Source organism: Acomys minous (genome assembly GCF_964271855.1).
Source record: "Acomys minous genome assembly, chromosome: 9".
NCBI lineage: Eukaryota > Metazoa > Chordata > Mammalia > Rodentia > Muridae > Acomys > Acomys minous.
Window position 1 is genome coordinate 111,597,530 of NC_140490.1, and position 23,236 is coordinate 111,620,765.

At 41.9% G+C, this 23,236-nt stretch overlaps 1 protein-coding gene and 1 pseudogene across 2 annotated transcripts in view; both read right to left on the reverse strand.

The window, feature by feature from the left end:
• The window catches only part of ZDHHC17 (zDHHC palmitoyltransferase 17), a 68,897-nt gene that overhangs the window by 40,148 nt on the left and 5,513 nt on the right, over positions 1-23,236 (reverse strand). The window contains exon 2 of the mRNA XM_084797267.1: positions 3,490-3,593. Coding sequence (XP_084653393.1) covers positions 3,490-3,593 — 104 coding nt within the window. The remainder of the gene's footprint in view (positions 1-3,489; positions 3,594-23,236) is intronic.
• LOC311606174 (large ribosomal subunit protein eL15-like) lies at positions 375-2,206 on the reverse strand (annotated as a pseudogene). The gene has a single exon. The product of its transcript is annotated as a large ribosomal subunit protein eL15-like (transcript).

Here is a 23,236-nt window from a genome sequence, read left to right on the forward strand (position 1 = left end):
GGCAGAGACAGGCAGGTCTCTGTGAGTTGAGGCCAGCCTGGTCCTCAAAGAGAGTCCAGACCAAGAAGGCTACCCAAAGAAACCCTGTCTGGGGAGTAGGGGGACAGAGAGTGATAATAGAGTGTCCAGGGAAGGCACAGGCTCAGAAAGACACAAGAGGATCTTAAATTTATATTCAGGCTGAGGTACAAGAGGAGACCACTAGCAACAGTCAAAAACCAAAACCAGCAAACCTTGAGAAAACGGGAGTGCTGGTTTCCATGGTTACTATATTTTTAAATTCAAATGTCCAGTTTTGGGGGTTTTTTGGGGGGCAGGGGGATGAAGAAAGGGGGGAGGGAGGGAGGGAGGGAAGGAGAGAGAGACTGACAAACATAGACTATTGTAAAATTAACAAGCAAAGGGGGTATGGAAAAAGCTACAGTCATACCTCTTTTTGAGCTTATCTACTTAGCATGTGTGCATGTATGTGTGTCAAGCACATCTTTGGAGACCAGGAGGAGTCAGGTCTGTCCTTCCCCGGTATGGGTCTCATGGACTGAACTCAGGCCATCAGACTTGACAGCAAGCACCTGAACCACTGAGCCATCTTGCCAGCTCCAAAACATAATTTTGTTTTTGTTTTTCTTGGGGGGGTTGGTTTTTTTTGTTTTGTTTTGTTTTGTTGTTGTTAGTTGGTTGGGGTTTTTGTTTGTTTGTTTGTTTTTCGAGACCGCGTTTCTCTATGTAACAGTTCTGGCTATCCTGGAACTCGTTCTGTAGTCCAGGCTGGCCTCGAACTCACAGAGATCCACCTGCCTCTCTCTGCCTCCAAAGTGCTGGGATTAAAGGTGTGGGCCACCGCTTGGCTCAGAACACATTTTTGTATACTATTAAAATTAATTTGTATAAATTTATAAAAATAAATAACTGTTGAATATTCAGGCATAAATGACACTTTGTATTACCCTGTCCAAGGATCCTGGAACACTGTGGCAGAGATCAGAAATAACTTAAAAGCCAGAGAATGAGGTGGAATGCTATCTTTCAGGCATAAAATGGCCATGGAGTCCAGTTCACAGTGGCTATTTTTACAAGACCTGGCCCATCAGCATCCTGTCATGGAGCTGTTCAGGAATTCCTATCAGCCTCCCTCGGGGCCTACAGGTAGTTGACGATGGGGAGGGAGAACGGTGTTCTTCAGCACTGAAGCCACCAGTGAGTGCCCACACCTCACTCAGGAGCCCACACCTACGCTCCTTTAAACAACCCTAAGGAAACATTCTGACACTGACACACACACACACCATGTATAATTAGTATATGTTAGTGTAAAAAGTATATGCAATAAAGACATTTAATAGAGAAAACTCAAAAGTGATCTTCCTACATCTGAAAAAAAATTTTTTTGACTGTCCTAAATTGTTTATTGGGTGTGTATTAGCGGTAACGGTGGAGCTGAAGAGTATTGCGCCTTCTCCAGGCTGCACGGCGAGAGCCACCAATAGTGTGGTGGAACTTGTGGCTCGGCTCTTGCGGCCAGCAGATGTCAGGCCACGCATCTCTCTGTGTTTGTGGACTGGTTTGGTGATCCACTGGGTGTCAGAATTTCTTCTGATAGCTTTATGGAATGGATCAATGAAGATAACCTCAAAAAATTTCTATGTGGAATCGTCACCAACCCAGTAAGAAGTCAGGATTCTCAGAGCCGCACAATGGCGTCCAGCTCTCTCCTCAGAGACAGACTGAAGGCTTCGCGCAAATTTTAGCTGTTTAACACCATGGTGGACAGGCTTGCCGAAGTTGCAACCTTAGGAACTGGGCATTTGTGGCCACCACGGCAGACACGAATCCTGTAAATGACATAACCTTGCTTGGCCTTGTATCCCAGCCTTCGCGCCTTATCGGGCCGAGTGGGGCGGGAGCCCTATGCAGCGCGGAGAGCTGTCGGTACTGCCAGCAGCGGACCCTCAGAAGGAAGCGCACCACGGCGGGCTGCTTCTTCCTCCATAGCTCCTGGATGTATTTGTACGCACCCATCTTGGCTCACCTGATGGCCACCGCCAGAGGAAAGGAAGCTGAAATGTTTCAAGAGTCTCTAACTCAAATTAGTCAACATGCTAGAGAGGCAGAGTTTTGGAGTAACATGTTCATAAAGTTTCATTTACCACATATGAAACTGCTCTAAAATTTTGATACATTGAAAGGTGACCTTTTAGGCAGTGTGTGGTGGTACACACCTTTAATTCCAGTACTCAGGAGGCAAAGGAATGCAGATCTCTGAGTTTTAAGACAAGCCTGGTCTACATAGTGACTTTCACGCCAGCCAAGGATACATAGTGAGACCCTGTCTCAAAAATAAAACAGAAAGCCTTTTTCTTCTCATTCACAATATTTAGACTTAAAAAAGAAGGGACAGCATTAGTAAGACGACCGGAGGGAAGAAAAAGGACAAGAAGAGAGCTAATACAGGGTTAAAGCACATTATATGGATGCATGAAAATATAACGAAATCTATTATCTTATACAATTAATATATACTAATGGGCTTTCTTCTTGACATACAAAAACGATCAAAGCAAGTTTACTATGATTATTAGCAGTGCTATATGCACTTAACTATCAGACAATTCTAAATGTTAATGGACTCAGCTCATATTTCTCCTACCTACAGATAAAACACCTGTTGTATTTCACCTTTCACAGGATTCTAATTATAATATTGGATTCAGCCAGGTGGTGGTGATGCACACCTTTAACCCCAACACTCGGCAGGCAGAGGTAGGAGGATCTCTGTAAGTTCGAGGCCAGCCTGGTCTACACAGTGAGTCTAGGACAGCCAAGGATATACAGAGAAACCAAAACAAAACAAGAAAAAAAAAATATTAGATTCATCATTTCCTTATCCAATCTCAAAGACTAATAGAATCTGACATTTTGAAGACCGCATTTTGAACATTTTTGGGCTATCCGCCTTAGTAAAGATACATGCATATATAACATTAGCCACATTATGTTTGTATCCCTGGGTAAGGGCTAGGGAAGATGGGATAGTCCCATGTTCTTAACTCAAAGGTCCTTTTAAGTTGGAAATGGTTTCCATTTGTTCACATTCAATATTCCTTTTTTTTTTTTTTTTAAGATTTATTTATTTATTATTATGTATAAAGTGCTCTGCCTGAATGTGCACCTGTAGGCCAGAAGAGGGCATCAGATCACATTAGGGATAGTTCTGGGCTACCATGTGGTTGCTGGGACTTGAACTCAGGACCTTTGGAAGAGCAGTCAGTGCTCTTAACCGCTGAGCCGTCTCTCCAGCCCCACACTCAATATTCTGAAGGTAAAACAATAAGCTTCCACAAAATTGCACGTACCTAAAGCAAACCACTGATGAGAGCTACGATAATTTAACTGAGAGCCTGACATTTCCCCCAAGGCAGCAGGGTATGTAACTCATATTCAGAAGAAAACTCATATTCAAGTACGAAAACAGCCACAACAAAACCTTACTGTGTAGCCTTGACTATGTCCCATGTGCTATAGTCATCAACATGAGTTTTCCGCCCAAGAGGTTCACCATATCCATGATTATAATGGCTCTGTGGTTTGATTTCCTGTGAAAGAGAAAAGGCACATAAGCAAGAAATGAACAACTACAGAAAATATTTTAGTATTTTTATTTTTGTGCTACTTGACAAATAATTCATTATTGAAATAATTACGTTTGGCTTACTTAAAATCCATATTCTAGAGAAAAAGTATGGTCAAATAAGTCTGTCTCATGTACACATCTCAAAACTAAAAAGCTCTGAAATTAGAAATTAATGATAAATTAGCAACTGTCTTTCACACCTTAGAAATCTCAGGTTTTTCTGAAAGTCTCTTTCTCTTGTGCCAACATTTCCATTATTCTAGACAAACTATAATACACTAACAAAGGGAAGGCCTCACATGGTCTCTTAGAGAAATACATGTAAGCCTGGCGGCACAACACTCCTTTAATCCAAGGCCGGTGGATCTCCACGAGTTCAAGGCCAGTGGTCTACATAGTGAGCTCCATAGTGAACACAACCAGAGCTACATAGGGAGACCCAGTCCCAAAACAAAAGACAAAAATCTCCTACTCTCAGGTACTAGCTTCTCCTAAACCTTTCTAGGTAAATAAACACCACTAGCAGAATGTCTATCTGCCTGAATACAGTCATGCAACCCCTAACACTTCAGTCAACAACAGACCACACAAACCTGTACCCCATAAAACTATCCTGTGTCTTATAGACGCTCCATACACTGACACACTGCAGCACTGCCTCTCTGATGGCTGAACCTTCAGGCTAGCCCTGCTAACCTAAACTTGATGTTCGGCACTGCGCTCCTTTTCCACATACTCCACTAAATTCTCCCCACTAGACTTTAAAATATGACAGGATAAGAACACTATCTGCCAAGTGTCTACAGCACAGCAGAGCCTAGCATGACACTAGTGCCCTCTTTTTAAGACAGGGTCTCACTAGGTAGCCCAGACTGACCCCAAACTCACAATCTTCCTATCTCAACCTCCCAAGTGCACATTAGACACGTGCCACCGTGTGCATCTGTACGGGCACCCTTAAAGGAAATAAAAGCATGGGTGGGATTTTTTTTCTCATATTGAAAAACACTTTAATCCCAACGCCAGGGAAACAAAGGCAACATCTGTGAATATGAAGCCAGCCTAGTTTACATAACAAGTTCCAGGACAGCAGAGTTACACATTAGAGAGGCCATGTCTTAAAAAAGCAAACAAGCCAGGTGGTGGTGGCTCATGCCTTTAATCCCAGCACTTGGGAGACAGAGGCAGGTGGATCTCCGCAGGTTCAAGGCCAGCCTGGACTACAGAGGGAGTTCCAGGACAGCCAGAGCTGTTATACAGAGAAACCCTGTCTCAAAAAAAACAAACAAAACAAAAACAAAACCCAAAAAACCAAAACTTTAGCTGGGAATGGTGGCACACACCTTTAATCCCAGCACTCAGCAGGCAGAGGCAGGTGGATCGCTGTAAATTCTAGACCAGCCTGGTGTACAAAGTGAGTCCAGGACAGCCAAGGCTACACAGAGAAACCCTGTCTCAAAAAAAACAAAACAAAACAAAAACTTTAACTCAGTTAACACTTCTTCATTTCATCAAGAGGGCATAAGTATTTCTAGCTAAAGGACTGTATTTGTAATCCCATCAACAAATCAACATTACTAACTATTTTCCCATTACACTGGGCATTATTCTTAAAACCTCCCCTATTTAAAATAACTTTCATTTATATTTTTTAAAGATTTATTTATTTATTATGGATACAGATCTTGTTATAGATGGTTGCGAGCCAATATGTGGTTGCTGGGAATTGAACTCATGACCTTTGGAAGAATGGTCAATGCTCTTAACCTCTGAGCCATCTCTCCAGCCCCCAAGATAATATTTATGATGAGATAATGGCACATGTTTTTCGTCTCAGCACTTTGAGGCAGAGACAGGTGGATCTTCTCTGTGAGTCTAAGCCAATCTGTCAACAAAGCCAGTTCTAGGACAGCCAACACTACATAGAGACTGTCTACAAAATAAATAAATAAATAAATAATTTAAAATAAAGTATTTCCCTGCTGTATGGGGGAGGTGGTTCCTGTTCACATACTTTGTATAAGAACTTTACTGGAATCCTGAGATTCATCTGACTTGTCTTAATTAATTTGTGTATACAAGACTAGATATTACCCATTTTCTTAAAGACATCTGTTTCATTTCTTGAACTGCTGATTTGTGGCTCTAATGTATCACTGACATTAGTAGTCACATGCATTAATCTTTTCCTTGGGCTTCTCTGACTTATACTTAAATGTAAGTGTAGTCATTAATGCTATTTATCAAACATTCCCACTTCTCAGGCACATAGGAAGACTGTCCAACCCCAGCCATTTGGAAATAGTATGTGTACGTTACGGGTTTTTATTTTTGACTGAATGTGAACAACAAATATATAACGTATTTTCCGGCATATAAGACAACCCCCAACTTTAACTTTTCAAGTTAAAATATAGATTTTGCAGGCCAAGTCTGCAGCACAGGTGTGCCCTGAAAGAGGGGCAGTCTTATACAGCAAGTATATTCCAATCTCTATTTTTTAACTGGAAAAGTTAAAGTTAAAGTTGGGGGTCATCTTATACGCCAGAAAATATGGTTCCTCACTCTTACTTTCTCTGTGTCACAGAGACTAGCGATCCTTTTAAAGAGTAAAAATGGTGATTCTGGGTCCAAAAGTAGCCATTACTTGCCCCATAATATATGTGTAGCAGGAACTGATAACATGAAGCCACTAATGCTTCAGGGCTGAGACTTCAGCAGAAACCTATCTATTCTAATATAATCGTAAGAGCCATATATTTTGGGAAGTACTATACAGACAGAGCTCTAAAAATCATCTTCATTTTAGAGATGACTGTGACTACTATATTGTTTTGCTAATTTATATTCACAGATTTCTTATATGTGGCCCTAAATAAATTATTTTAAACTATCTCTTTGAATAGTGTAAAGTACAATCTAATTTCCTTTTAAAAAAAAAAAATTGGTGCCGGGCATGGTGGCACACGCCTTTAGTCCCAGCACTCAGGAGGCAGAGGCAGGTGGATCGCTGTGAGTTCGAGGCCAACCTGGTCTACAAAGTAAGTCCAGGACAGCCAAGGCTACACCAAGAAACCCTGTCTCAAAAAAACAAAAACAAACCAGAGTGTTCTTGGTACCAAAAAAACAAAAAACAAAAACAAAAAACAGGTGGTATTATTTTCTCATTTTTATGCCCATTGCATTAGCAAAAATTATTAAATCATCTACATCAAACATTTTACAAGACTAATTCTAATCAATGATTGTGTGGAACTGGATTGCTGTATGTCCTGAGACAAATTATCTTAGCTTAGCTCTCTCAATGGCTCCTTACAGCACTAACACCTTTCAACATTAGGTAAATCTTTCTGGAATGTACTAGCAGAATCCTGGTTTCTTTCCATCAGTGACATTAGACAGTATCTGAGGCCTAAGGGGAAGATGGCCCTGCTGAACCCACAGTGTACTGAAACAGTGTCTTCATTTATGATTCTCCTTGCTCTATTCCTGTAACAACTCATGAGGTCTGTTACAACCTCATGAACACCTGGGTACTTGGGGTAACCTAAATCTGTATTTCCCAGCTACAGTCACTCGTGCTTGGATCTAAAATAAATTATTTCTTACTCCTTTTTGAGTGACAACTACGTTTTTGGCTTTTCACTTGAGAGTGATTATCAGTTTTATCTTTTAACTCAAGATTCTGAAGAGCATCCTTATAATACATTTCCCTGTTGGACTGAAATTAATCTTGGACATCTCCTTTCCTCCCTCTGGACCAGCAGCACTTACCAGCATCCTAAACTCAAGTCCTCAAAACATTTCCAATCAGTCCCAAAACACTGGGTCAGACACAAAATGATGCTGAGAAAATGCCCTTTAAACATTTTAAGTTGTCGTTCCTTTTCAAATGTAAGAGTTACATACACACAACATAAATAACCTGAGTGGTGCAGAAATAGGGTGAAAGGTCCTAAGAAGCATTAAGTAATTTCTTAGGAGAATGTAAAACTCAAATCTTTGAAAATAAACAAAGCCGTCACTAATTCAATATCCCGCAGCACTCAATCAGCAAGGCTTAAGAAGGAACTAGCAGCTAATCCCTCCAGCTAGTGAGAAGGCACCTTCACAGTCTAGTTTTCCTTCCTGTCCTGCAGGGCAAGGACTAATGGCACCCCACTTGTGTTGAGCAAATATCGCGGAGCTACGTTCCTAGCCTTTCTTGTTTGCTAAAAGGATTTATTTCTATCTATTAAAATGTCCTAGCAGCCAGTTGGTGCCTCCCAGCACTTGGGAGGCAGAGGCAAGTGGATCTCTGAGTATAAAGCCAGACTAGTCTACAAAGTGAGCTCCAGGACAGCCAGGGCTACACAGAGAACCCCTGTGTCAAAACACAAAACAAACAAACAAAACGTTCTAGCTAGAAAACTCATTCAACCTTGACTCTTGATCCCAAAACGTCACGAATTATTTTCTCTAAATAAAGCTGTACTGGCTCCTTTCTCTGCGTGCCCCTTGTGACAACACTACATACTACTGTCCCTATTATTCTCTTCAATTTTTTATGACCAGATTTATTAAGAAAACGAGACTATTTCACCAATCATACAAAATCTCCCATGAACCTGTCCCAGCTTCCTTTTTGTAACTTAGTATCTACCTACCATTCTCCTCAAACCGTCCTATACATTTGCAAGCTGTGTACTTTAAAAACTAGCTCATGAAAGTCATCCAACGTAGAAGATGTGCTCAGGCATAGGCGAACCTTTTCAAGTCACAATTCAAGTACCACTTTAGTTTCCCACAGACACTCAGCTAGCTACACTAGCCCCAAGCTCCTGTTACTATGCAAACACATCATTAGGCATTGTGTGAAGGAATTATGTTAGTTTGTTTTCTTCTACTCGAACAAACCTAGTGGCTTGAGGCAACACAAATTTACTATCTAGGCTTCTGGACCAGAAACCCAAAACCATTGTTCTTGCTTACTAAAGGCAAGAACAGCTCCCCATCTTAGATCCTTAGTCATCTCTGCAAAGACTTTCCTTGAGAGGAAACAGCTACTGGTTCTGGGAGTCCAAGCTGCAGACGTGGCACTGTCTGTAGTTTTCTCAGTTATTAATACCTATGGAGATATTCAAATACTTCTTTTCTCAACAGGGGCATGCTGAGTGCTGATACCTACTATGCAGGATTGGTAAGAGTCCCTCTCCTTGCACAAACTTTAGTCGGGCTCTTGTGGATGCTGGGGCAATGTCTCACTAAGCCGCCCAGCCTGTTTCAAACTTGGAAGTCTTCAGCTTTCACTTCCCACATGCTGGTGGGCTCTCAGTGTGAGTCCCTTTCTTGACCTGGACTCTTGTCTTTGTCAGGTTGCAAGCCCAATTTTAGCAAGAAGCCTATTAGGTCTCTTGAGAGAGAATCCTTTTAAATTCTTCAAAGAATCTTCTCACATTAAACTCTCTAAGTTGGACAAGCTAAAAGTGATAAAGAGTTGTGGGGTTTATCGTAGCTTTATCATATTTTATGATATCTTTATATTTTTTATTTGAATTTGTATGATTATGATATGATAACTTTATCATAGTTTATCATATTTCCAGCAGGCTCAACCTCTCTCTTTGAAATGCAGGAACCCTTGTCAGCTCCCATTCTTAGCATTGTGCTCCAGAAAGAAAGCTGAGAGAACAGGCAAAGTTGTACAAATACCCTATTCTATACAAGGGTATCAGATAGGGTTATGTCTCACATCCAGAAGCAAGCACTATCTTTGTCCTTAGTCAACAGTAAATGCTATTTCACTGCATCAATAAATCACACAGAAATACTGCCATACTAGACACAGCTGCTTATTCATTTTGATACTGTGCTGATGAGATTTTGTCAATTTAGGTAAGCACCTACTTACAGATAAAATGATTCAGTTTCTTAAAATTCATCATTAAATTGTATTCCAAAGTAGTAGTGTATTAATTTATACTCTTCATTAACAACACTTGGGAGGAGACAGGGGAGGGGGTTACAATCGGGATGTAAACTGAATAAATTAAAAATAAAATTTTAAGAGCCGGGTGGTGGTGGCGCACACCTCTAATCCCAGCGCTCTGGAGACAGAGGCAGGCGGACCGCTGTGAGTTCGAGCCCAGCTGATCTACAAAGCAAGTCCAGGACAGTCAAGGCTACACAAAGAAACCCTGTCTCGAAAAAACAAAAAACAAACAAACAAAAATAAAAATTTTTAAAGCAATAAAAATGTTTTCCTTTCACTATTCTTAGATTTATCATTTGGGGAGAACTGAGAAACACCAAACACTTTTGGTTCCTATTTCCCTGCAAAAAAATGAAGAAAGCTTATCAAGCAAACACCAACTCCATCAAAGCTGCAGGAAGAGTGGGGACAGCAATCTGACCCTGGTTTTAGCAACACTGATGTCAGATTATTCTGACAAGGTGAGGGCACGTGCCTGACTGAAGATGGTTTAAGAAAGGCTGGGCGGAAGTTATAGACAAAGAACACCTACAACTCTTCTAAGGACTTTTGTTAAAAATAAGAGCAAAAGTCAGAACAGAAAAGAGACCTAAGGAAAAAAATAGTGTTTGGTTTGGTTTCAAATTTGGGAAATTTTTTTGTCACTAACAGAAACAGTGTGGTAAAGCCAAGAATTAATGATGCACAAGTGAACAGAAATGCCAGTGAATGAGGGACACAAGTCAGTGTTGCCAGACACATGCAACATTTTCTGTTAAATGCTAATGGAAGAAATAAAAATCTGGATAAACAAACATATTCATCATAAAGATGTCCATTCTCCCCAAATTTATATACAAGTTTATTGCAAATTTCTATCAAAATCCCACAAGATTCTTTGTAGCTACAGACAAGGTTACTCTAAATTTACATGGGAAGATACTTATTATTTTCTGAAAGTCAATTTTCAGAACTATTACACAGCAAGAGTTATCAACATTAGGCAGGCGGATCGCTGTGAGTTCAAGGCCAGCCTGGTCTACAAAGTGAGTCCAGGATGGCCAAGGCTACACAGAGAAACCCTGTCTCGGAAAAAAAAAAAAAAGAAGTTATCAACATTTGTGTCGATGCCGCCCCCGACCAGCAGGAAAGACACCAACACCGGGAACTCTTCTTGCAGCAGTTTATTCAGGAACTTTGACTACCAGAGTGACCCCGGGAAAAGCTCCCACAGAACATTTATAGTGTGCCTGGTCCTATCAGAGACTGCCACGTTGTCGCTCTTGGTTGGTGCGTTCGAATCACGCCACCTCACGCTATGCCTTCAGGCATGTGCATAAGGGGCTCGCTCAAAGGCGCATTGCGCATGTGCATAAGGGGCTCACTCAAGGGCGTATTGCGCATGCGCATAAGGGGCGCATTGCACCGGGGAAGCAGCAGGGGCGCTGCTATCTGTGGCTCTCCACACATTTGCACAGGACTGACTTGGTTTTAGACACATAGAAACCAGAGAAACAGAACAACAACAAAACAAAACAAAAAACACCAGAAATTAAAGCCCATATATTTGCTTAACAATTTTTAAACAATTCAAGGAAAGGGTTTTTGTTAATAAATGGGCATCTATAGGCAAAAACTAAGATTTAAAAAAATAAAAAAATCAACCCAACTTTCGAAACTCAAATTATAAAAAAAGTAATCTTAAAATCAGATTGGAAACTGGGCAGTGGTGGCACACACCTTTAATCCCAGCATTTGGGAGGCAGAGGCAGGCAGATTGATGTGAGTTTGAGGCCAGCCTGGTCTACAAAGCAAGTCCAGGACAGCCAAGGATACACAGAGAAATCCTGTCCCAAAAAACAAACAAACAAACAAAAAAATCAGACTGGAAAGAAGGGAGAACAATGAAGTAATACAGCATCATCAAATACCAGTGAGTATGTGGGAATTACATCATTCATGCTCAGCTGACGTAAAATAACAAGCACAGCCACTCTGGAAACAGCTTGATTTCTTTTCTTTCTTCCCCCTCTCCTCCCAAGACAGTTTCTCTGTGTAGCCTTGGCTGTCCTGGACTTTTTGCAGACCAGGCTGGCTTCTCACAGAGATACACCCACCTCTGCCTCCTGAGTGCTGGGATTAAAGGTATGTGCCACTATGCCCAGCCAAAACCTTGATTTCTTAAAAATATTAATATGCAACTGCCATGTGACCCACTAACTGCATTCATGAGCATTTCCCCAGAGAATTAAAGGCTTATGTTTACATAAGTATCTGTATACAATATTTAAAGCCACCTTCGTTATAATAACTAAATACTGAAAACAAGTCAGGTACATTTACAATGCATGTATAAAATGGTGGTTTCATACTAGGGACCAGCAATCAGTAACAAAAGGGATTGAACTACCACAAATGGCTGACAAATCTCCAAGGAATTATGCTGAGTGGGAAAAAAAATCAAATCAATCCTGTATGGCTTATACTAAATGATTCCATTCATGTAATGCTCACCTGTGTATATATGAACACATGTGTGCATGCGTGGGTATGCATGCAGACGTACGTATGGGTTTGGAGAACAAAAGTTGGCATGGGGTGTCTGCCTCAATTGCTCTCCATCTTGTTTTTCTTTTTCTTTTTAAAAAATTTATTATTTTTATGTATGGCATCCTCAGAGGCCAAAAGAGGGCACTAAATGCCCCAGAACTAAAGTTACATGCAGTTGTGAACCACCCAATGTAGACGGTGGGAGCTGAAAACTCTGGTCTTCTGGAAAAGCAGTGAACACTCTTAACCACATTACTCTCTCTGAGCCTGGCGCTCACTACTGGCTACACTGGCTGGCTAGCAAGCTCTGGGAATCAACTTGTTCCTGCTTCCCCCGCTCCACTATTACACTTGCCTGCTGCTGAGCCCCACTTTTAGCACCCACGGGTGCTAGGGAATCAATCTCAGTCAGGTCTTCATCCTTGCACACACAGCTTTTACCAACTAAGCAATCTCTCCAGCCCCAATAGATGTCTGTGAAAGACGCAGACATGCATAGGAAAATGTTGTCCAGCTGAATTTGTGCAATATGAAGACACAGCCCTAAATTTTGTGCTGTCAGGAGCAATAGTTGCTAGCCACATAAAACTAACACACACTCAAGATTTCAGTTTTGTGACTGACATCTAAATTTTTATTTTATCTACTTATTCAACCAACCTCATGCCACTGGTAGCTACTGCACCATAGCATTAACTATACAGGGTTAGAAAAACACTACCCGGATCATTAATTCTTAAGGCTTAAAAAGTTCTGTGGCTTAGCTGTGCAGTGGTGGCCCACGCCTTTAATCCCAGCACTCGGGAGGCAGAGGCAGGCAGATCGCTGTGAGTTCGAGGCCAGCCTGGTCTACAAAGTGAGTCTGGGACAGCAAAGGCTACCCAGAGAAATCCTGTCTCGAAAAGCCAAAAAGTTCCATGGCTTAAAATTTTCATCTTTTGAAAATTCACATGTTATTCAATAAAAATGTTTAAGTTCATATTTAGTCACATTCTCCTCCCACGGGTGCTCCTTTCCTTGGACTAGACTAAATCAGTTACACACAGGACTGGGAATGCAGCTCAACTGGCAGAGTGCTTGCCTTATGCACTGAAGCCTGGGTTCAATCCCCAACACATCCTGGGTACTGAGCACCTGTCATCTCAGCACTTTAAGGCAGAAGAATCAAAGGTTCAAGATCATCCATGATTATTTCACAAATTCAAAGCCAGCCCGAACTAAATGAGATTTTTGCCTCCCATATACACAAAAAAATTTAAGTAATTGGAACTTTTGAAATCTAGTTGCTTTATAAATAAACAAGATCTTGTATATCTATACTATGGTATTCAAATGTTCCAAATAAATCAGTATTTAAAATTATACATACATAAGTCATAACTATACCCACAAAACACAGAAGAGTGATATTTACAATTTCAGAGAAGGTACATGGACAAACAAAATCTCCAACTAAAAAACAAAACAGAAAATTAATATTTACAAGGCATCTATGTGCAGTGTACTCACCTTGAAATACATAGGGAAACAATTTACAGGCTAGAAGAGGCTCAGCCTTAAGAAAAGCATGGTTCTGACAGGCTGCAGATGTACAACTATGCCGTCTGCAGCAATCAAAGAAAGCCCATGGCCTAGTGGTGACAACTAGACATGTACTACTACTACTTGGCCAAAGCAAAAGGCACCATTCACTGCAAAACACAGATCTCGCTTAGTATTGTAAGTTTTAAGTCTATGAATTGTCCTGCAAATACTGTGACTGCATTTTTCTTTAAGCGCTGAATAGTCTTCCACAATTTTAAGAACAGACAGGGCTGGACAGTGGTGGCACAGGCCTTTAATCCCAGCACTTGGGAGGCAGAGGCAGGTGGATCTCCATGCGTTCGAGGCCAACCTGGTCTACAGAGGGAATTCCAGGACAGCCAGAGCTGTTATACAGAGAAACCCTGTCTCAAAAAACAAAGAAAAACAAAACAAAAGGAAAAAAAAAAAAGAACAGAGACAGGATCTTACGGAACCCAAGCTGGCTTGGGACACATACATAACTCAGGCTGGCCTCAAACTTCCAATACCCACTTGCCATATCCTCCTAGGGTCTGGGCTTTTACAGCACATGAGCTGTTTTGCCATAGTGACTGCGTGACTGACTGGGCTCATGACTACAAACAGCACCACAACAGAGTATCTGTATGTTGTTACCCGAGGACAAAACGTGAAGTGTGGTTTCTACTAAATGTATGTGACTTTTACTCCACAGTAAGTAAAAATGAAATGTTATGGAGTCTTCTATTATGGTAAACACAGACCTGTTAAAATCCATAGGCTATACAACCCCAGAGTGAGCCTTAAATATAAAATATGTATTTTTCCGTGCCAGTGACACATAAATATAAGCAGAAATACTGTCAAACATACCTCTCTGTTGCTGTATGCTAATAATGGGGAAAATTATAAAGTGGGGAAAAGGAATTATGGGAATTCACCGTACTTCCTGGCCAATTTTGTAGAATATAACTTAAACTAAACCTAAAATAAAACTTGTAGAAGATTAAAAACAACATAGATGAAGACATTCGCACCACAACTGTCCAGCGTCTGCTGAATAACAACTTTGTACCTATCTTTTCTATCACACTAAAGTTTGATATAAAACAGGGGCAACCTGGGTTTACACATAGCTCTGCCATTTTATAGCAAGTCTGAGTTCCATATATATCAACGATCTCATTTGAAAAAGACACTGAAAGTAGTGAAATTAAATAAACGTGTAAGATGTTAAGAATAATGCTTAGCTCACGTTTGTGTCAGTTAGCAATTGTCACCGCTGTGTGTCCCACTGAGTAACATTAACGTGGCGTAGCCTCCTACACTGTCAGATTCAGTGCCCTTCATCTTCCTGTACTAAGTTTGCCCACACATCAAAACGGGTACTCAAGAGTGGAAGATGAAACGGTGGCGGTGGGGTGCTTATAAGAACCTCTTAGAACTTTTAAAAACCAAATGTAACACAAACCCCAATAGTAAAGAATTCTGTATGAAAGCATGTTTGTTGTGTCAACACTCTCTTCAGACCTGAGTACACACATACATTCTTCATCTAACCCATGCCCCATGAATACAGTTCTAAGCTAAGATATGAGAGATTAAGAGCTTTCAGTATGTTGAAATGGAATTTCTAGCATCTTCTTCTAAGTGAGAGGTTGGTAAGGTATGGCCTCTTACCTGAAATTATAATCAGCTGTTACAGGAACACAGCATGCCTATTGTTTACAGCTGCTTTTTATACAGCAGCAACAGTCCAGAAACTGCTAGGGTAACTGTACAGCCTGAAATTTTAAAAATATTTTAACTATGTGGCATTAAACAAAAAGGTTTACCAATTCTGGTTCTAGGTAATTCATAACAAATGCCACTCAGCAGCTCACTGGACACTGTACTATGCAGCACAAGTAAGTTATAATGAGACCTCTTAGAGTATGCGTGTGAAAGACAAGTGACAGCTGGAAATGACAGAAATCACAGAGTGCTAAGTCAGCAACAGGCCTGTCTGCCCAGCTCCTCTTTCCCCAGCCCCATCCGTCATCCTGACCAGCAACTGCTGTGCTGTGCTCTTACACAGACCCACAACTCAACCTGAGCCGTCCAACACTACCACTCAGTGTAGAATGGACAACGCGCAGTCTGTCTCTACAGAGGTGGTCTGAGCAGTGTGGCCAAAATACACAAATAAATAAACCTGGCGTCCATGTCTGCATCACACAGACTGCGGAGAGGACACAGCTGAAAGAAGACAGAGAGAGAAGCAGTTCTGCTGAACTGTGGCTGCACCCTGACATGGCCTTTCGAGGTATCTGGGAAAGTAAATTAAATACTCCTTTTTTTGGGGGGGGGGGGGTCTCTATGTGTGTAGCCTTGGCTGTCTTGGACTCACTTTGTAGACCAGGCTGGCCTCGAACTCACAGTGATCCACCTGCCTCTGCCTCCCGAGTGCTGGGACTAAAGGCGTGCGCCACCACGCCGGGCTTAAATACTCCTTTTTACACAGCTAACATTAAATTGTTGGCATTTGTAGCCAGAAGTTTCTAAGAAAGTTCGAGTAACTCCATAATCAGTATATAAACAGGGTTTTTTTTTTCCCTTTGAAAATTAAGATAATCACATTAATTCTGTTATCTTTCATTAAATCCTTCATAAATTTGGAAGTGCTCATAATCAGAATATTCTTCACTACATAACAGCTCCAATCCACTCAGCCATCTCATTTGCATATCAACACTCAGTGATACTCAGGAGCCCACTGTGCGGCACATTCTGACTATCAAGGAAATACTCTAGTTGGCATGTATTAACTCTATAGAAAGCAGATTAATTCATTTGGAAAGTTTTCTGGTTTTCTTCATATTTACTCTTTGGTGGTACTAGAGATTTCTTTGGCAACTTTTCCACATAAGAAAAAAAAAATACTGTTTAAGTCTTTGCAATGCACAGCATTACCTTCCTTGTATTTATTTCCTTTCACAGCTGAGGTTTCACTGCACCTTTTTTCAACTCAGTCTTTTAACAAAACCCTAAAAGAAGGCACCGTCCTAAAACTGGATAAATAAGCCACTGACTGGAAATTCTTGTTCATATAATTTATAAATATGCCATCCTGAAGCATGACCAAAGTCCAAAATTAAGATACTTGATTATTTACTCTTAAAATCTCCATCTACAACATTTAACAGTAACACAACGGTGTGATCCTTTTAAAGAGAACTTAGGCATCTTAACAGTACAACACCTTTGTGACTGGCACTGACATCATTTGAAGCTCCGTGTAAAACACTTTATATTTAGTGTGTTTTACATTTTTTATTACATTAATTTATTATTTTTTGGTGGTGGGGGGCAAGTGTGTGTGAGTGTATGAGTATGAGTGTGTGAGACTCGTGTGTGTGTGTGTGTGTGTGTGTGTGTGTGTGTGTGTGTGTGTGTGTGTGCCACAGCCTTCACACGGGGGACAATTTCAGGACTTAGCTCTTTCCTTCTACCATATGGGTCCCTGGTGTCACACTCAGGTCAGCAGACTTGAGTGAGTGTCTTTACTTGCTGAGCCACTTTATATTTTTAAGATGCCTTACCTGTCCCACCACAGCACCCTCAACAAATGTTAATAGCCTACAACCCATAGTTTTGATTTTTTTTTTAAGATTTATTTCTTTATTATTATGTATACAATGTTCTGCCTGCATGTACACACACCTGGAGAGGACCCCATATCTCATTATAGACAGTTGTGAGCCACCGTGTGATTGCTGGGAATTGAACTCAGGACCTTTGGAAGAACAGTCAGTGCTCTTAACCTCTGAGCCATCTCTCCAGCCCCATTGTTTTGATTTTAACACACACACAAACACACAATCTCACTCTTCATCTACCCTGAAATATCTGAAACCCTAAAATCTTCTGTTTCTTTTTATTTAAGTTTTATTAATTTATTATTTATACAGTATTCTGCCCCAATGTGTGCCTGCCCACCAGAAGACGGCACCGGATCACATTATAGATGGTTGTGAGCCACCATGTGGTGGCTGAGAATTGAACTTAGGACCTTTGGAAGAACAGACAGTGCTCTTAGCCTCTGAGCCATCTCTCCAGCCCAATCATGTGTTACTTGGCAAACTTCACCATTTTGTGCTTACCAAAGGGTCAAAGTCATCCTCAGAGGTTCTACAAGCACTGTTTAAGACACTAAAGTAAGAGCAAAGGGGCTTATCATAAAAATCTTCTGCCACCCTTGAGACAACTCAGTACTGACTGAATGTGTTACTGTAGTCACTCAGGCAGTCTGTTGTCTCTAAGAGAACGCGTGCGTACACACGTACACGTACACACACACATACACACACACGCACACGCACACACACTCGCCACTACTGCTCAATCTGTCAACTTAAGATATTATCTATTATTAGATCACTAGCTAAAATCTACCAGACACAGAACTTTGCGTAAATTATCTCATTTAGTTATTACAATAACCTCCTATTACAACTTGGTGTTAGCTTAGACAGCTGAAACACAGAGTTCAAATTTTACCAGGCTCACACATCTAGTGAGTAAGGGACCTGGGATTTGAATACAAGCATCCTAACATCACTCGCTGCTCACACTTAGTGTTTTTCTATCCACACACTCTAGGGTTCACTCTTAATACTTTTTTGTTTGTTTTTGTTTTTCAAGACAGGGTTTTCTCTGTGTATCCCTGGCTGTCCTGGACTCACTCTGTAGACCAGGCTGGCCTCCAACTCAGAGATCTGCCCGCCTCTGCCTCCAAGGGCTGGGACTGCAGGTTTACTGCTCAGCTTCTTTGGTCCAGGACCCCAGGAGACACCACGCACACTCAGTCTCGGTTTTCCTACATCTATTACTGTGGTCAGGACAACCCTCCCGAATCTAGACAATCCCTCCACGAGACTCTTCTCAGGTGAGTCTGCCTTGTGTCAAGTTGACCCTGGCATGGGAGCCTACGCCTGTGATCCAGGCACTTTAGAGGTAGTTGTGTCAAGCTGACCATGGCATGGGAGCCTACGCCTGTGATCCAGGCACTTTAGAGGCTGGAGGAGAATCCAGAACTTAAGATCACACTAAAGTACACAGTGAATTAGAGGCCATCTCGGACTATATGCGACCCTGTCTTAAAAACAAATGAAATTAACATTGAAAAAGAAAAAAAAATGTCAGGTGTGGTAGCACATGCCTGTAATCTCAGCACTCTGGGAGGCAGAGGCAGGCAGACGTCTGTTGAGTTCAAGACCAGCCTGGTCTACAAAGTGAGTCCAGGACAGCCAAGGCTACACAGAAAAACCCCATCTTGGGGGAAGAAAAATAAAAAATACAGAAAAATGGCATTTTTGCCAGGCGTGGTAGTGCATGCCTTTAATCCCAGCACTCAGGAGGCAGTGCCAGGTGGATTGCTGTCAGTTCAAGGCCAGCCTGGTCTACAAAGCAAGTCCAGGACAGCCAAGGCTATACAGAGAAACCCTGTCTCGAAAAACCGAAAAGAAATGAAAAAGAAAAATGGCAACTCCCCCATCAAATAAAGTAAAAGACTTTTGGTCTAGTATTTTTCAACTTTGGATTTATTAGTCCCCATAAGGTCTTATCTTCATTTTATACTCAGTAGTTATTATGCCTTTCAAATCTAAGTTACAATTACATGATTTAGAGCATGTTTGCTTCAATTAAAAAGAAAAAAGAAGCTGAAATGGTGACACACGCCTTTTATCCTAGCACTGGGAAGCAGAGGCAGGCAGATCGCTGTTGGGTCGGAGGCTAGGCTGGTCTACAAGTCCAAAACAGCCAGAACTACAAGAGAAACCCTGTCTCGAAAAAACAAAACAAAACAAAAAAGGAAAAAGAGGCTAGAAAGACAGCTCAGTTGGGAGCACTTGCTGGTCTTCCAGAGGACCCACGATCAGTCCCAAGCACCTACATGGGATAGCTCACAACTGCCCAGTTCAAAGAGGCCTGCCTCCCTCATCTGGCCTCCATAAGCATGCACACACACTCACACATTCACACAAATAAACAATGAAAATACATCTTTGTTTGTTTTTTTGAAACAGGGTCTCTCTGCATAACCATAGATATCCTGGAACTCACTTTGTAGACCAGGCTGGCCTCAAACTTAAGAGATCTGTGTATCTCTACCTCCAGGGCTGGGATTAAAGGTGTGGGCCACCACACCCAATTGAAAAAAAGAAAAAACAACCAAAAAGAAAAGGCATCCTAACACATGCAAACACAAGTCTGATTGATGATGGAGTTGCCAGTAGCCTAACAAGAAATTTCCTGTCTGCAAACATTACTTTATACACATATATAAATGTATCTTTAAATACATATAGGATGTAAAGTATAAATGGAAAAAGACAAAGTCATCACTACTAAAGTCTAAAAAGGAAGACTATGAAGAAAGCCTGTGAGACACAACAGGTACAGTAATGTTCTATTTCAGCATTCAACCAAGACAAACCGTGAGAAAAGAAAATGAGTATAGACAAATGTAAAATAAAGTGTCACTGTTTAAAGCGCACGCACATACACACACACACACACACACACACACACACACACGTGTGGGGTGGGGGGAAGATGCAGTATCAGCTTCTGAAAATGAGGGAAGGGAAGAAAGCAGTAAGTGAAAGCCCAGATAACGCAGGCAAGCCAGACCAACGCTGCCAGATTTGTGAACCGAGAGCTCCTCCCTCCTGTGACGGCTGGCAGAGGGGGTCTGTCATCTTCTCCTGAAGGGCTGAGCTCATCTGTGAGGCTGTGCTCCGAGGAAACAAGAGACTGCTGGGCTGCACACCAGCACTCGGCCTTTGTCCCTCCTCTAGTCTTCTGGCCGGTTCTTCAGAGCAACGGGAACCTGACACTGCTAACAGGCAACTACTCCATTCCGCACTGACTTGGACTCCATCGTGTTTTTCAGACATTTAGTTCCCAACTAGATTATTACTTTCTGAAAACATACTACTCATTTCACTTCATTTTAACTCATACAATCTAAAATATTATTGTGTGCATACCGGTTAAATGTTCAAGTTGATTATCATGACCAAAAAGAAAAAATCCCAACTTCAATCAGAACATCAAAGTTCAAACAAACCTTGGGGACAGATCATCTAGTCTGAACTGAAAACAAAGAAACTAAGAGCAGCTAAGCATCTACTAACTCAGGGGTACAGATCCAGGACCAGCACCCTAATCTCCTGACGGCCAGTCTATCTATTCCCAGATAGCCTCTAATCCCTCCTCCGTGAAAAAATGAACTATTTCAACAGAGCAATGGTAACGTCAACTTCCTCTCAGCACTCGCTATATGATATGCCAAGGCGTTCGTGTTTGTCAGCCCAAACGTATGCTGGCTGACTTACCAACAGTAGCTTTTCTGACGCTAACACTCAACGGCTATAAAAAGTAGGTAATAGCGACCCAACTTTACAATCAAGGGAAACATAATTTGACCTAAATGACAGTAAACTGCAGAACCCACACTTAAAAGGTATCCTATGGTGCTTCTTCACTTTAAGCACACACGCACACACACATGTATATACACACTCAAACACACACACACACACACACACACACACACACTGAGTTCAGTACCATACCTGGGCCAACTCTGATAAATAAGTATTTACATGACTCACTAAATGAATGGCATTTCATTTTAAAAGTAACGTTTTCTTACCAGAAATACCTCTAAAAATGCTTCATTGTCCAGAACTGTGTATCTGTCTAAAAGGAGTTTTTTTTTAAGTGACATTTCCTGATGTAGTGTTTGTTGTTGTTGTTTAAAGATTTATTATGTATACAGTGTTCTGCCTGCATCTAACACCTGCAGGCCAGAAGAGGGCACCAGATCGAATTGTAGATGGTTGTGAGGCACCATGTGGTTATTGGGAATTGAACTCATGACCTTTGGAAGAGCAGCCAGTGCTTTTAGCCGCTGAGCCATCTCTCCAGCCCCCTAAAAGGAGTTTTAATGGTGGACATTTACATACAAATGGTGGTTTAGCAACAGCTGATTCTATCTACCCATCTAGAGGCCTTCCATCCATGTACTCTAGAGGCCTTCCATCCATGTACTCTAGAGGCCTTCCATACATGTACTCTAGAGGCCTTCCATCCATTTACTCTGGAGGCCTTCCATCCATGTACTCTGGAGGCCTTCCATCCATTTACTCTAGAGGCCTTCCATCCATTTACTCTAGAGGCCTTCCATCCATGTACTCTAGAGGCCTTCCATCCATGTACTCTAGAGGCCTTCCATCCATGTACTCTGGAGGCCTTCCATCCATGTACTCTAGAGGCCTTCCATCCATTTACTCTGGAGGCCTTCCATCCATGTACTCTGGAGGCCTTCCATCCATTTACTCTAGAGGCCTTCCATCCATGTACTCTGGAGGCCTTCCATCCATGTACTCTGGAGGCCTTCCATCCATTTACTCTAGAGGCCTTCCATCCATGTACTCTAGAGGCCTTCCATCCATGTACTCTGGAGGCCTTCCATCCATGTACTCTAGAGGCCTTCCATCCATGTACTCTGGAGGCCTTCCATCCATTTACTCTGGAGGCCTTCCATCCATTTACTCTAGAGGCCTTCCATCCATGTACTCTAGAGGCCTTCCATCCATGTACTCTGGAGGCCTTCCATCCATTTACTCTGGAGGCCTTCCATCCATGTACTCTGGAGGCCTTCCATCCATGTACTCTAGAGGCCTTCCATCCATGTACTCTGGAGGCCTTCCATCCATTTACTCTGGAGGCCTTCCATCCATGTACTCTGGAGGCCTTCCATCCATTTACTCTAGAGGCCTTCCATCCATTTACTCTGGAGGCCTTCCATCCATGTACTCTAGAGGCCTTCCATCCATGTACTCTGGAGGCCTTCCATCCATGTACTCTAGAGGCCTTCCATCCATGTACTCTAGAGGCCTTCCATCCATGTACTCTAGAGGCCTTCCATCCATGTACTCTGGAGGCCTTCCATCCATGTACTCTAGAGGCCTTCCATCCATGTACTCTGGAGGCCTTCCATCCATTTACTCTGGAGGCCTTCCATCCATGTACTCTGGAGGCCTTCCATCCATTTACTCTGGAGGCCTTCCATCCATGTACTCTGGAGGCCTTCCATCCATTTACTCTAGAGGCCTTCCATCCATTTACTCTAGAGGCCTTCCATCCATGTACTCTAGAGGCCTTCCATCCATGTACTCTAGAGGCCTTCCATCCATGTACTCTAGAGGCCTTCCATCCATGTACTCTAGAGGCCTTCCATCCATTTACTCTGGAGGCCTTCCATCCATGTACTCTGGAGGCCTTCCATCCATTTACTCTAGAGGCCTTCCATCCATTTACTCTAGAGGCCTTCCATCCATGTACTCTAGAGGCCTTCCATCCATGTACTCTAGAGGCCTTCCATCCATGTACTCTGGAGGCCTTCCATCCATTTACTCTAGAGGCCTTCCATCCATTTACTCTGGAGGCCTTCCATCCATGTACTCTAGAGGCCTTCCATCCATGTACTCTAGAGGCCTTCCATCCATGTA